The sequence below is a fragment of the Schistocerca nitens genome, chromosome 6, assembly GCF_023898315.1.
Source record: "Schistocerca nitens isolate TAMUIC-IGC-003100 chromosome 6, iqSchNite1.1, whole genome shotgun sequence".
Taxonomy (NCBI): domain Eukaryota; kingdom Metazoa; phylum Arthropoda; class Insecta; order Orthoptera; family Acrididae; genus Schistocerca; species Schistocerca nitens.
Window position 1 is genome coordinate 291481889 of NC_064619.1, and position 16518 is coordinate 291498406.

General features: G+C 45.2%; 1 protein-coding gene across 1 annotated transcript in view; it reads left to right on the forward strand.

Annotated features, from left to right (window-relative positions):
• LOC126263327 (uncharacterized) overlaps positions 1–16141 on the forward strand; it is a 253715-nt gene extending 237574 nt beyond the window's left edge. Inside the window, exon 5 of the mRNA XM_049960417.1 lies at positions 15854–16141. Within this exon, the coding sequence (XP_049816374.1) occupies positions 15854–16141 (288 nt within the window). The remainder of the gene's footprint in view (positions 1–15853) is intronic.
• The last annotated feature ends 377 nt before the right edge of the window (positions 16142–16518 follow it).

A 16518-nucleotide genomic window follows, 5' to 3' on the forward strand; every position in this document is an offset into this window, starting at 1 on the left:
CGCTCCTGCCCTTGCTTTCTAACGTTTTACAAATAGTAGTGAAACCTGGTAATTAAGGAAGGCAGGATGGGTTAAGATTGTGGACGGGGCCCGAATCAATTACTATTGGTTTCCTTTGTAATTTCACTCATTTATTGAAAGGAGGGCATAAGATGAACATCAACAAAAGGAAAACGAGGATAATGGAATGTAGACGAATTAAGTCGGGTTATGCTGAGGGAATTAGACTAGGAAATGAGACACTTAAAGTAGTAAAGGAGTTTTGCTATTTGGGGAGCAAAAAACTGATGACGGTAGAAGTAGAGAGGATATAAAATGTAGATTGGCAATGTCAAGGAAAGCGTTCCTGAAGAAGAGAAATTTGTTAACATCGAGTATAGATTTAAGTGTCAGGAAGTCGTTTCTGAAAGTATTTGTATGGAGTGTAGCCATGTATGGAAGTGAAACATGGACGATAACTAGTTTGGACAACAATAGAATAGAACATTCCGAAATGTGGTGCTACACAAGAATGCTGAAGATTAGATGGGTAGATCATATAACTAATGAGGAGGTATTGAATAGGATTGGGGGGAAGAGAAGTTTGTGGCACAACTTGACTAGAAGAAGGGATCGGTTGGTAGGACATGTTCTGAGGCATCAAGGGATCACCAATTTAGTATTGCAGGGCAGCTTGGAGGGTAAAAATCGTAGAGGGAGACCAAGAGATGAATACACTAAACAGATTCACAAGGATGAAGGTTGCAGTAGTTACTGGGATATGAAAAAGCTTGCACTGGATAGAGTAGCATGGAAAGCTGCTTCAAACCAGTCTCAGGACTGAAGACGACAACAACAACAACAACAACATATTTTAATAAATAATTTTCGAAAACAAGCCAATGGGGTCGCAATCAGACATTTAAGACACGTAACCACAACCACGGCTGACGGCTTTTAACGCGAAAAATGGCAGTTATTTAAAATTTAACAAACACATAAAATACAGACGGCCGATAATTTTGAAGACAAGGCAATACGGTCGCTATCAGAATTTTAAGGCAAGTAACCACAATCACGGCTGAAGGCATTTAACGCCAAAATGGCAATTATAAAGAAATTTAATAAATATACTCACAAACGACGAATAGCATAGCAAAAGTTAATTTAAAAAAACAAACAACAGATCACCAAACAGATTAGACAAATGATGGTAACTTAATAATACAATAATAAAATAAAACACAAAGGCCAGTGACAGACGGTGCTCCAGGAATCAACCTTTGAGTAGGTCACACCAAAAACACTTTCGCGAGCGAAGAGAAAGGCAGCCAAGAGTTGCATTCAGATCACAAAATGGTAACTCGCACTAGTGACAGTCTAACGAGCGACTAATGATAATCTTGGTGAGGCTACCTGACATCCAACAAAACAAATGCAAGATTTAAAATTACGCCAAAGCCGGAACCGGCGGTCTAGGCGCCGTCCGCAGACTACTGTGCTTAGAGCGCCCGGAGCAAGTAGGAATGACTACCAATAAGGTAGGCAAGCGCCACTCAACCTACAATCAAGAAGCTGTCAAACTTACGCTCCTCACCGGAGAGCGGCGGCAAGGCGAGGAAATGTACAATGCCGTTACATACACTAACCCCCAGGGCGTTAGCGGCCACAAGACAGAAAAATACCGCTGGTTGAACTTAACAAGGTAAGAAGCGGAAAATAGTAAAAATTAATTAGAAGCTCAGGAAGGCTAATTAGATCCGCCTTCCCCAGGTACTCCAGTCGCTGTTTTTCGCCTCGGCGACACTACGAGCAGCAACACGAACCCAAGTCAATGGGGAATCGCGAGATTTCACAATGGTGGAGGTTTCTCTATGCGAATTGCAGTACACTCAACTCAATCATGCAGGATCCGGTTTCGACGGGGTCGTGCACCCTCGTGACCACTGCCCTTCTATCCGGCAGTCCATACACGCCGCCAGCTGTCCCGTGGTGTTGCTCTGCGCGGGCCTCGCTGCTCCTGCGTTCCCAACCGCACTCCACATTCACACCACATGGAAGAAGCACGAGAACTACATATCGATAAGCGCCGCTGCTGCCACTAGCGGACAGGCATCGCTCATGAAACAGAGTGGCGCCATTGAACACGAGAAGAAGACAAGCAATGCAACCATGCCAACTAAACGATACGGTTTGGCAGAAACCTAGACATGGCACCAAAGCGAGCTGCTGCACGGCTCAAGTAGATCCGGCAGCTGCAAGTAATCTGCTGTTATAAAAAATGAACTACTGCCATGAGCAGTGAATAGAAATGCCATGAATTTCTAAGCTACGCATTAAGTATGAACCTTCAATTCCCAGCCACTGAAACTGGAAATGCGTCTGAACCTTAATGATAAAAACACACACATATACACACAGGGTGACATTTTTTGAACTATACGAAATAAAATCGTCATAACGTCTGAACGGTGTTTGTTACGATGTTCAAATTGCACGGTTGACCGTGGTGCATGTGTGTGCGGTGGTTTAACGACGAAGCCAACTTTTATTTGGTTGGGTTCGTCAATAAGCAAAATTCGCGCATCTGGGGGACTGAGAATCCGCATTTCGCGATCTAGAAGTCTCTTCGCCCGCGACAACTGACTATGTATTGTACAATGTCCAGTCACGGAATAAACGTTGACTACCGAACGGTACGTGAAGGTTTTGGAAGATGATTTCATCGCCATTCTCCAAAGTGACCCTGATTTCGACAAGATGTGGTTAAAGCAACATGGAGCTCGACTCCATCGAAGCAGGAGTGGGTTTGTTCTGGAGCAGCACTTTGGGGACCACTTTCCGATTCTGGAGTATCCAGAGGCTACTGGCATAAGCTTCGACTGGCCGCCATATTCTCCGGATCTGAACACATGCGACTCCTTTTTGTGCAGCTATGTTAAAGATAAGGCGTACAGCAATATCCCTAAAACCATTGCTGAACTGAAAACAGCGATTCAGGAGATCATCGACAGCGTCGATGTTCCGACATTTCAACGGGTCATGCAGAGTTTCGCTATTCGTCTGCGCCAAATTATCGCAAATGATGGAACGTATATCGAACATGTCATTACCTATATCCGAGTATCTGTAGTGACGATTACATGTAGAATAAAGTGTATGCACGCTGTAGTTTATAACTAATGTTCGTTTTTTTTCGTGTAGTTCAATAACTGTCACCCTATACATACATAATTTAAAAGTTCATACCCCTCAGTCTCGTATAATAAAAGCGGTTTCTACGATTTTTTAAAGGAGCTTATCAAGAAATGAAGGTAAATCTATATGCACTTTATTTATTGTTTACTGGGCAATATTTTCTGATTTGTTAAAGAAATTCAGTCATCATTATGCTCCCCCATTGGAGGAGATAAACTTTCTCTTTCCGAAATGAAGTGCGTCCATGACGGAAGTCTTGTAGTCTGCATATGTTACCATTTTTAATCTATGGGATATACGCACGATGTAACAGCAAAGTTTGTTGAAATTTGACATTATAATAAAATTTCGGTCGTTTGAAACAAAGTTGTAGTTTTGTCTTTTTTGGCATATCTAATGAATAAATCATATAAAAAATAGCCTCATAACTCCATCTGAACGGTCCCAAGGAATAATTCAACCAAATTTCAGTTATATATCTCTATCAGCGTGCCTGCAATCCATTCCATCAGCTTGGGGTACAATGTACTTCAAGCCGAAGAAATTGACTGAGGGCTCACAAGTTTGTTCGGCATATACCTCCCTAAAGTGTATTGTACGATGCTCTTGAACCTCGTCCATTGATGATCGTCATTGTCTGTACTACAGGTGAAATTTTCGCATAGAACTCTCAGGCAGTCTGAAACCAGTTTCGGTTATTCTTGCTAAACTTTCTATTTTTCGGGGTGCACTCGGCCTCGTGATGCCAATTGAGGAGCTACTCGACCGAATTGAAGCGGCTCACGTCACAGAAAACCATAACTACGACCGGGAGAACGGTGTGCTCACCACACGCCCCTCCTACCCGCGTCCTCAGCTGAGGATGACACGGCTGTCAGATGGTCCCGATGGGCCACTTGTGGCCTAAAGATAGAGTGCTGCTACTGCTGCTTGCTAAACTTTACAGGTGTAAACAGTAATTCCTATGATCACTGCTTCCCTATGCTAGGCCCAGTCAAAAAGTTCAGGTCTGCTTGCAACCACTGAGTCTGCGATACTATCTTCACAAGTAGGTTCTCTGATTGACTGCTCAGGGTATTTTTTGCATAAAATACTTACAAAAATTTCACTTCGTTCTCCGTCCCTACTACCCTTCCTGCTCACTTAAGTTTCCCAGTCTGCAGTGCAAGTTAAATTCTACCCAAAACTATAACATGACCAACAAATTTACAGAAAATATTTTCCAAGTTTCGCCTCAAGTATTCCGCCATTACTTCTAGTGAGGCCGGGGATCTATAAAAACATCCGGTGACCACGTTTGATCCACCTTTGACACCTAAATTATTTCACTCTATGAACCAGTACTAATCTCACTGAATACTCGTAGTATCGTATTTGCTTTTGCTACAAACAGTCCTCCACCACCAGCGTTCAACCTGTCTTTGAGATATACATTCTAGTCGGAGTTTCGGGTTTCATTGCTACTCACATCTGGCTCCAGCTAGCTTTCTGTCCCACGTACCCTACTATGTTGCCACTGTGACCATTTATAAGCGGTATTAGTTCTGGGACCTATCCCATACACGCTTCTGCACTTCAGTATTACTATATTAATGTTTTCTTCCTACATTTTATTATGACGAATGTTACCCGGTCTCAGCTCAGTACATGCCTTTTAGGTTGTGTGGAGGACTTTCTCTATCCTAGAAAACACATTCGCACGCCATATGTACTCCGCTACGCTGGTAGCCTGTTCCTGGAAGTAGCGCACGCCTGACCTATTGAGGAGGGTTATAAAGTTCACTAACCGATAGCAGGGGTCGAGAAATTTACAGCCGATACCATCACAGACTCATCTGAGCCTCTGCTTTAGACTTTCCACTCCGCTCCAAACCAAAGGACCACGAAAGGTTCCGTAAGCATGCCGAGAAACGATAGCTCTGCTTTCACCCCCCCCTCCCCCCCCCCGCGCCCCCCCCCCCCCCCCCCGATGAGGCTAGTTTCTTTACCAAATCTGCCAACCACCTGCAGGAACCAAGAACGGTCTCAGAACCGAGACGGCAGGCGTCATTCGTACCGACATAAGCCACGATTTGCAGCCAGTGTGCTCAATCGCTACCTGCGGAGCCTGCTCCCCTTCTCGGAACCCACCGCCCTTTCCCTCCACCATGGCAAACAAACGGAGAGGACACTGTCTGCTTGCGCAAACTGCCTGCTATTTTGCTGAGTAACTTCATCACCCACCTTACATTGCAGCTCCCAATGACAAGCGTTCCCACCCTCTACACTTGTCCAGACATCTCAAGAGAATCGGTCGCGGTTCCGTGAGGCTACGTATTCCATTGTTGGCTCATTTGTAATTTTAGCAATGTGCAGTACCGTAAACCCACTTTCGCCTTCCACAGAGCTACTCGTGATCTCGCAACTGTCGCCAGTCACTGTCCGATACCTGACGACCAGCCGGGAAGTGCGAATCGGAAGGCGGAGCGGCATCAAGGATTCCAGGCGGTGCAATGCCCTCCACAGGTACCAAAGCATCCGTCTGATGTGCCGCAACACCGTCGCAGCCCAGTGAAGCAACCTGAAAACTGTCGACTGTGGCAAATGCAGCGTCCGTCTGTGGAATGACAGTAGCCAAATATCCCCCTGCGTCTGTACACAACTCTCGTCCACTAATCATCTCTAAGCAGTTTTTGTCTATATCAGCAGCATCAAACACTAACAAAAGAAGCCGAAGTTCTGCTGCTACGCTACCTCTCCTCTATACTACCCAAGAAGAGGAGACACACAATAAAATACACTAAAATATATGCAAGAAACTTGAAGTTGGCAAATATAAGCCTCCGCAGTAAAACATACAGGTATTATTAATTTCTTAGAGAAGTACATGAAAATCCAACTGGGAAGCATATCGAGAAAGCGCGGAGAAAACGATAATGAGAATACCACCTAATGCTGCAAACTATGCACGCTTCTGTAAGTTACTCATGCAAGCAGCTCATAAAAATATCCCCCGAGGAGCCAGAAAATACCACATCCCACGCTGGTCTGAAGAATGCAGCAACCTACTGGAAAAATGTAACAGAACAGGAGATAAGGGCACTGCCCAGGCTGTTACCGACCTACTGGACGAGGAACGAAAACAAATATGGCATAAGCTCATGGAACAAATGGACTTCACACATTCAATCCGTAAAAGCTGGAGTCTCGTGTGAAAGCTGGGAGGAGCCAACCACAGGAAGTAAGCAATGGCCTTTTCCACCCAAACAAAATCAGCAAGAAACTAAGGGATAACGCCAAGATAACAGTGACTCCTGAGCAAAGAAAAAACATAAAAGCTCAGATGGCTGTGGCACTGTGGGAATGTGAAGAGAAAGCCGACATGTTCACGGCAGCAGTCCAAGAAGAAGAGCTGAAGATGGCACTCCAGCAAACACGGGCAGGGAAGGTAGCTGGACCAGACAACATCATCCTTGCATTTTTGAAAAATCTTGGACCAAAACCGCTGAAATGGCTATGCAAACTATTCACGAGAATAATGGAAACCTGTGAAATCCCCAGAGAACGGAAAAAAGCCAAAATGATTGCCATACTTAAACCACGGAAGAGTGGAACTGACACAGGAAACTTCAGACCAATCTCATTACTGTGCATAACCTACAAACTGTTTGAAAGGATACTGCTGGAAAGACTTAAACCAGTACTGGAGAAACAACTACCAGTGGAGCAAGCAAAGTTTAGACAAGGAAGAAGCTGCGGCGACCAGGTGCTGGCACTTACCACACACATTGAACGAGGCTTTCAGGAAAAGAAGAAAACAGGGATAGTCCTCATTGACCTGACATCAGCGTACGACACTGTATGGCTAAATGGTCTCATGTTAACACTGGGAAAGATAGTCAAATGCAAAACAACGTTGAAGCTCATGAACAACATGCTGAGCGAAAGGAAGTTCTCGGTCAAATTAAATGGTGAAACCAGCAAGTGCCATACCCTAAAAAATGGTCTTCCGCAAGGATCAGTCTTAGCTCCCTGGCTCTTCAACATCTATATAGCATATTTGCCTGATCTGCACTAACGTAAATTTGCCTACGCGGATGATTTAGCTATTACAGCGCAAAGTAACTCGTTTGAAAACCTGGAATCAACATACATGAAGATCTAGCTTCACTGAAAAAATACTATGACACATGATATCTAAAAATCAATGTGACAAAAACAGTAAGCACAATCATGCATCTAAACAACAAGGAAGCGAGAAGGGAACTGCGCCTGGTTATAAATGGTAAAGCTGTCAGCCACGAGAATTTCCCGAAATATCTCGGTATTAAGCTAGATCGCAGCATGATTTTCAGACAACACCTAACTTATACTGCCCAAAAGCTAAAGACGAGAAATAACCTGCTCAACAGACTGGCAGGCACCACCTGGGGTTGTGATGCTGCCACTCTACGAACTGCTGCACTGGCACTCGTGTATAGCGCTGCAGAATACGGTGCCCCAGTCTGGAGCAGAAGCCCGCACGCCAAAAAAGTGTATGTACAGACTCAAGTCCAGGAAACCTATCGTCCGGAGCAGAACATTGGGCACAGAAAGTCACGATGCTGAATGGGAGAACGCATGGCCGGGTCTGAGAAGAGGCGTCGTGGAAAACCATCACCTAATCCACGACCCAACCAAAAGGACTGAAGGCTTCAATCTCAACAGGAAACACTGGTCGGCTGTAAACAGGTTTCGCACAGGAGTTGGACGATGCAGACAGCAAACAACCAAATGGGGCTATACAGACGACTCGTGTTGTCACTGGGGCGAGGTACAAACAATGGGTCATCTTCTGGTTTGTAATATTCATGGTTTCAGAGACGGCTCTCTGATGTCACTCCACAAGTTAACGGACAATGCCAGGAAATGGCTCCTTAATCTTGATGTTACTGTGTAATTAACTGTCTTCAATTTACGTGATTCTTGTTCCATTTAATGTAATAATGTAGTTTCCCTGACATAATTGTAATGTAATAACTGATATAATTTGTTTCCACATTGTAAGTTCCAAACGTTTATTGTGATTTATGTTAAACTTATCTGTTCTTTGTAAAATGTATCCTGCAGATCGAACGAGAAATAAGAGAAGTACATGAAAAAAACGTACCGTAAACTAAATTACTGTGATAAGACAAACTGCTTCAGCTACAGGCGCTTGTATTTGGCTCTGCGACAGCCGGTACACTCATTGCTCATGCACTGTACCCAGCAGTCACGAGATTAAACCTGAGCCACGTGATATGGCTTTTCTGGCTGCAGAAGACTAAACGAGAAAGTCACCTCATTGAACAATATGCACTAAAATTTACCCAAAAACCATATAGTGAATTGTTCAACTCCAATCAACCCAGTGAAACGCTCAGGCACAATTCAGTTCCTTGCAGCAGTGCGAGAAATAAAAGAAAAAAGAGAAAAGCCCACCCAGAAACTAAAGTAAATTACTGTGTACCACACAGCCTGCTGCAATTACAGGAATATTTTTCGGCTCCGCAACAGCTACACTCTGTGCTCAGTCCAAACCACCTGCTCAAGTGCTTTACGCAGGATAATCTTTCTCTGTCCTGGACCACGTCTGGCATCAGTCTTCGCTGGAAGTTTTCGGTGCAACAGTTGGTGTTTGTTATTTCGCAATACATGGACTAAGTATACCAGTTATCTTCTCTCGATGGCACTGAGAATTTGTAAACATTTGTTCATTCGCTACAGTGACTTTATCTGTCCATGTTATCCTTAATATCCTTCGATAACTCACATTTAAAAAGCCTCTAATTTCATACCTAACACTGCAGTGTCTAAGATTGAACTTCGTAGAGTAAGACACTCAACACACAGAATCGTGGCCTGTTGAGAACGCTGCAGCGAATTTCTTGAGAGAAGTACCAATTATCATAGATTTGACACCCCAAGTATTTACGAATATATGTCGAATCCCACCCTCCCTCCCGATCTTATTACTAACGAGTGAAAGAGCGTCCTGAAATTCATCTCGGTTTCTATAACATTGCCGGCCGCTGGTGGCCGTGCGGTTCTGGCGCTATAGTCTGGAACCGCGCGACCGCTACGGTCGCAGGTTCGAATCCTGCCTCGGGCATGGATATGTGTGTTGTCCTTAGGTTAGTTCGGTTTAAGTAGTTCTAAGTTCTAGGGGACTTATGACCTCAGCAGTTGAGTCCCATAGTGCTCAGAGCCATTTTTTTCTATAACATTAATTCATTGACATGAAACATATAAATGCCAGGGAAACACTCGAGAATTTTTATTTAGAGCATACTTTAGAAATGGTGCAGTTTCTCAAATTAGACTCATTTTAGTTCGAAGCTTTCTCTTTGTTTCACTACTCAGGAGGAACAGATCGCTGATGACGCTTGTAGATTTTAAAAAGAAGCAAACTACATCGATTTTTCTTTCATAGTTCTGTTATTCTCGTCTAGTTTTACATCTACTGATTACTAGGAGAACTGCCCTATATTTAAATAATTTCCCTTAGGTAGGGATCGACTCATTTACTTCATTTAAGAGGATTAGTTTCTAAATTTCAGTTAAGAGTAAGGCGATTTAATTACCGAACATTATCTTAGAAGACCAAAACGAAAGTGTGAAGAAATACGGACAATAAGATGGAAAACAGAGACTGAGGCGTAAGATTAAAAGGAGGCAATGCAGGTTTAACTATTAAAAAAGGTTATATACAAGAGAAGTTCACCAAGTAATTTTAGCTGTCCAGAAGCTTTTCGTTACTTCGTTCCCTAAAACTATAACTGATTTTTGTAGTTACAAAGGAAGAGTCAGCAATGCAGGGTATAATTACATAGTTTTACTGCGGAGTAAGATGGTTATTAAGTGTCTTTGTAAGACGAGACTAGCGGAGCGTGCTTGTTCGTCACGCGTCGTTGAATTACGATAGCTGAATTACTTACTGGAGAGTTACAGGCTTCCACCAGCAGTTTAGTACGCCTTGATAGTGAATCCTCACAAGGCAGTGGCCACTGCCGCTGTATTCAATAGTCAGAGAAAGGGCTGCCTTGCAGTGGGACACATTGCGTGTGACAGACGGCTGCCATTAAAGCAAATGTTTCACTATATTAAACAGTCATTCTTATTTCTCTACTGGGTAGGTTTAAGATGGCTATTAATTCAGCTATACCAAGAAATGTATTCTACTCTACATTGCTCAGAAAAAGTGCGTAGTATTTTACTGTGTAATAAGGCCGCTTTAGATAACGTCAAACTCAAGGAACTTGGAAGCACGAACCACTGTAGAACTGTATTATGGTACGACGTGCTTCCAGGAAAGTCGTGAAATGGATACCACAGTGACAATCAAAACTGTTTTCTTTGCACATTTAGCTACACCTTCCAGGTATTTACCTACATAGTCGCCGCTCCGACTTCAAAAATTTGTCGGAGCGTTATAGCAAATTTCCAACACCATCGTCTTAGAAGGCAGCCGCCTGTGCTTTCCAACAATTCTCTACGCTGTTCTATAGCACCCAAGTGTTCTCTTCGTATCAAATGGTTCAAATGGCTCTGCGCACTATGGGACTCAACTGCTGTGGTCATAAGTCCCCTAGAACTTAGAACTACTTAAACCTAACTAACCTAAGGACAGCACACAACACCCAGCCATCACGAGGCAGAGAAAATCCCTGACCCTGCCGGGAATCGAACCCGGGAACCCGGGCGTGGGAAGCGAGAACGCTACCGCACGACCACGAGATGCGGGCTCTCTTCGTATCCAGCGTTTCATGTGAACAGAGATGATACTCAAGTTGAGCCAATTAGGGCCGTGTCGTGGGTGATTGAACACTTCCCATCGAAAAGGCTGCAGGAGCGTCTTCACTGCCCCTGCAGAGTGTGGCTGAGAATTGCCATGAAAATTTCGGAAGTGTGTGGCAGTTGTGTTAGGTGAGTTACATTCATTAAGGCGAAACCTCTCAGGGGCCCTCCTACTTGGCGGGAGACTTTGTTGTTCTGGGCGCCTTTACTCGCTCACAGTGCGATCACAGCTGGTCGACGGGCATACTAGAGACACTGCCCAAAACGTCTGTGAAAATACTCGTCGGAGCGGGCTGCTAGCTTTATTACCGGTGTGTTCGAACAACAACAAGTATTGCAGAGAAGCTTGGAGAATTAATATGGAAAACACCGAACTGAAGGCGACTTTCTTTTCGAGGAGCACTATTGACAAAATTTAGAGAACCGGCATTTGAAGCTGACTGCAGAATGACTCAACTTCCGCCAACGCAGATTTCGTGTGAAGACCACGAAGATAAAATACGAGAAATTAGGGCTCGTACGGACCCATGCAGATGTCGTTTTCCCTCACTCTGTTCGCGGTTGGAGCAGGACAACAAATGACTAGCACTGGTACAGGGCACCCTCCGACACGCACTATAAGGTGGCTTGCGGTGTGTGTATGTGGATGTAGATGTAGATATAGAACACTGGACTCGCATTCGGGAGGACGACGGTTCAATCCCGTCTCCGGGCATCCTGATTTAGGTTTTCCGTGATTTCCCTAAATTGTTTCAGACAAATGCCGGGATGGTTCCTTTGAAAGGGCACGGCCGATTTCCTTCCCCATCCTTCCTTACCCCGAGCTTGCGCTCCGTCTCTAATGACCTCGTTGTCGACGGGACGTTAAACACTACTCACCTCCTCCTCCCTGTAGATACAGAATATACCGCGGGTGGACAGAAATATGGAAGCACCAAAACGACAACACATTACTTTCAGGCAACGATGATGAAGGTGGATGTCGATCACGCACCCTTCTCTCCGAAGTAGCACACAGAGATTCAATGATATTCAGATCTGGTGACTGTGATGGTCGTAGGAGATGCGACAGTTCCTATCAATGCCCACAAAACCAGTTCCGGACGACGTGAACAGGGGCCCTGTCGTCTTAGAACACGACGTCACCGCTGTGGGGAAGCATTGTACTATGGGATGGGTAATGCGACCTTGAAGAGTAACCATGGTACCTATGGATTACCACGACATGGCTGTATAAATTGTCGCTAGACTCCGACATGTTTCACCTTTTGGACTTAAACTCGGCAGGAAGTTGGAAATACTGTGAGACGAGATTATTCTACGAAATGACTTCCTTCCATAGCCCAATTTTTATGGGTTAGGCACAACGTTTTCTTGTTACGTGCTTTCTCATCACTGATAGGTGGTTTTGGAATTCTAGCTCGTCATGTAATTCCCTGCTTATGGAGTACGCTTATAGCTGCTTTGATCTCGACAGGTTCGCCTCTGCGACACTCAGGTCTCCAGTAACTTTTTCAGCTGTCGTCCTCTCATTTTTTTCCCTCACAATCGTCTTCAATGACCGGCTGTCGTGATCACTAAACACACACCTCCATCCGTGTTTTAACTTATCAAATAATATTTTTGCGCATTCTGTTCATGCCGTCTAAAGATTTTCGATACAGCACTTTCGCTACCTTCATTACGAAAGCATCCATCATACGAGCACCCACAATTTACCAACGTTCGAATTCAATTAGCTTCGACGTAACGCACTCGCAATTATACAGAACACTTTTTTGAACACGACTGACACTTGCAACGTATTGAAGACAGTGTGCAAGTACCATTCTCAGTCAAATACAACAGATCGGGGCACGTCTGGCTAGCACGTGCATTTATGTTTACGCGTGCGTTTTTCGCAGTGTTTCCATACATTTGTACTACCCCTGAACAACGGTAAAGAAGAATATTTTGGCTGTAAGTGTACAGAATTGAAGCCATAAGCAGGCGATGTCTCTTTCCGCTTAAAAAGTTTCAGGTCAGAAATAAAATGTCGTTTCATCAGTAGGAGCGCACGGTATTTGTTGCAGTAATACATGGAGGCTGAATGATTATTCTCCGTCTAATAGAAATTGCACGTGTATCTGTACCAACACGTATGGGAGCAAACGCGCAGACCTTGATACATTAAGTCTGTGAGATTGTTGAACATAGAACTCTGCGGCAGATGACACCTATGTATTCACATGTTCACTGAAAGATTCGCCAAATACGACAGCTCTGAGCATGGAATCGTTGAATCTGGACAATGACTGAACGAAAACTTGTTGGTTGTTTGGATGAATCACATTTATCGTTTCAGCAGATCAATGATTGTGCCCTACTGTTTCCTCGTATGTGTATTTCACGAAAAGATCATACAGGTACGAAAATATCATGCAGGTACAATTACAGAGACTTTATCTAACAGAGAAACTTACCAACTATCGTTTCTCCTGACGACCATTTGGGAAAGCAACAGAAAGTGGAGGTGACGCTTGCAGACGAAATATGTGCACCACAAGGTAGTTCCGGCACTAAAGATGTATAACTATATTTTTAAGCTAATAATTATAAATTGAAGGCTATCACTCATATCTATCGCTGATTCTAAATAATTGTCAATAAAAATTATTAATATAATACTATCTTTGAACTTTTTTAGTATGAGGGCATGCTGAAAGTAAAACAATCTTTATTAACACTTTATGTATTTATACTTCATATCTACATATTTATTTCTCAGTGCAGTCACACTGTTGATGGAGACATTTTTTTCCAGTGAGAGACCATTTTGTTGATACTATCACTGTAGAACAGTTGACTTTGTTGATGGAGCCATAATCTTACCTGTGCTTGCACTGCTTCATCAGTATCAAAGTGAAGCCCTTGAAGGTTTTGTTTAAGTTTTTGAAACAGATGAAAGTTGGATGGTTCAAAGTCAGAGCTGTATGGAGGATGATTGATGACAGTGAATCCAAGGCATCAGATTGTTGCAGATGTTGCAGTGCTTGTGTGTGGTCTGGCACTGTCATGCTGAAGGGAAGGGTGCACTGTATGTGTACGAACTCTTTGAATTCGTGCATGTATTTGTATGAGTGTCTGTTTTTCACACACCGACATAGATGTGTTACACACCACCATGCTAAACGTACAATTTGGAGCCCCTAGCATCAGAGGGTTCCTACTTACTTCAGTGAAGTGGGAAAGTCGACCTAGTAAAATGAATAACATGTAGTACCTCAATTGATATTGAAAACAGAATAAGAAAAATCACGTTTCACGATACCCTCGTATAAACATATTGAGAATTATATGTTTGCCTTTCTGTGCAGCATGCATTTCGCAGTTCATTGCTTTGTACACTCCTGGAAATGGAAAAAAGAACACATTGACACCGGTGTGTCAGACCCACCATACTTGCTCCGGACACTGCGAGAGGGCTGTACAAGCAATGATCACACGCACGGCACAGCGGACACACCAGGAACCGCGGTGTTGGCCGTCGAATGGCGCTAGCTGCGCAGCATTTGTGCACCGCCGCCGTCAGTGTCAGCCAGTTTGCCGTGGCATACGGAGCTCCATCGCAGTCTTTAACACTGGTAGCATGCCGCGACAGCATGGACGTGAACCGTATGTGCAGTTGACGGACTTTGAGCGAGGGCGTATAGTGGGCATGCGGGAGGCCGGGTGGACGTACCGCCGAATTGCTCAACACGTGGGGCGTGAGGTCTCCACAGTACATCGATGTTGTCGCCAGTGGTCGGCGGAAGGTGCACGTGCCCGTCGACCTGGGACCGGACCGTAGCGATGCACAGATGCACGCCAAGACCGTAGGATCCTACGCAGTGCCGTAGGGGACCGCACCGCCACTTCCCAGTAAATTAGGGACACTGTTGCTCCTGGGGTATCGGCGAGGACCATTCGCAACCGTCTCCATGAAGCTGGGCTACGGTCGCGCACACCGTTAGGCCGTCTTCAGCTCACGCCCCAACATCGTGCAGCCCGCCTCCAGTGGTGTCGCGACAGGCGTGAATGGAGGGACGAATGGAGACGTGTCGTCTTCAGCGATGAGAGTCGCTTCTGCCTTGGTGCCAATGATGGTCGTATGCGTGTTTGGCGCCGTGCAGGTGAGCGCCACAATCAGGACTGCATACGACCGAGGCACACAGGGCCAACACCCGGCATCATGGTGTGGGGAGCGATCTCCTACACTGGCCGTACACCACTGGTGATCGTCGAGGGGACACTGAATAGTGCACGGTACATCCAAACCGTCATCGAACCCATCGTTCTACCATTCCTAGACCGGCAAGGGAACTTGCTGTTCCAACAGGACAATGCACGTCCGCATGTATCCCGTGCCACCCAACGTGCTCTAGAAGGTGTAAGTCAACTACCCTGGCCAGCAAGATCTCCGGATCTGTCCCCCATTGAGCATGTTTGGGACTGGATGAAGCGTCGTCTCACGCGGTCTGCACGTCCAGCTCGAACGCTGGTCCAACTGAGGCGCCAGGTGGAAATGGCATGGCAAGCCGTTCCACAGGACTACATCCAGCATCTCTACGATCGTCTCCATGGGAGAATAGCAGCCTGCATTGCTGCGAAAGGTGGATATACACTGTACTAGTGCCGACATTGTGCATGCTCTGTTGCCTGTGTCTATGTGCCTGTGGTTCTGTCAGTGTGATCATGTGATGTATCTGACCCCAGGAATGTGTCAATAAAGTTTCCCCTTCCTGGGAGAATGAATTCACGGTGTTCTTATTTCAATTTCCTGGAGTGTATAAGACTCTCTGCACACGCTTGAATAGTTTGCCAGAGCGAGAGTCCTGTCAGGGTCGCCAATTTTCCACAGGGGCTAGTGCGGCTGCACCTGGAGCTGCTGGCGGCGAACACTGTGAGCGAGGTGGCGGTCGCCTCGGCGCCACCCCACCCTACAGCGCCACCGCCAGCAGCTCTGCTGTCCGCCGCCCCCGCGACGCCGGTGCTGCCGCAGCCCGTGGTCGCGCAGTGCTACGACCGCGACAAGCAAGCCTGGACCATAAAGAGCGACTGCCACGCCGAGACCGTCCGTCTGCACATGGTCTACAAGGACATCCACAACGTGCCCCGCAACCACCTCAGGTATGGCCTACTTTTCTAACGATCTGAAAACGAACAGCACCAATAGTTAACATCGCAGTGCCAGACACTAAATCCTGCGCGATCGAAAGATGTGATGAAAATCTTGGTGCCTCTCCAGCAACCGTGCTGATCGGAAGTTTTGTATGAGACATGTGTATTTTTCCAATTAGCAATAGTTATAAGAAAATATTATTACGGATATCCGTAAAATCGTTGATCAGATATAATTCAAGTACTTCAGCAGTAATGAAGATTCCTCTTGTTTTGTTTTTCTTTTTTTTTTCACACAAAATTCTAACAATGGTGGTACTGGTGAAACTGAGGCTGTGAGGGCGGATGTGAGTAGTGCTTAAATAGTTACGTCTTGACACGCCACCTGTTACTGCACATCCAGTG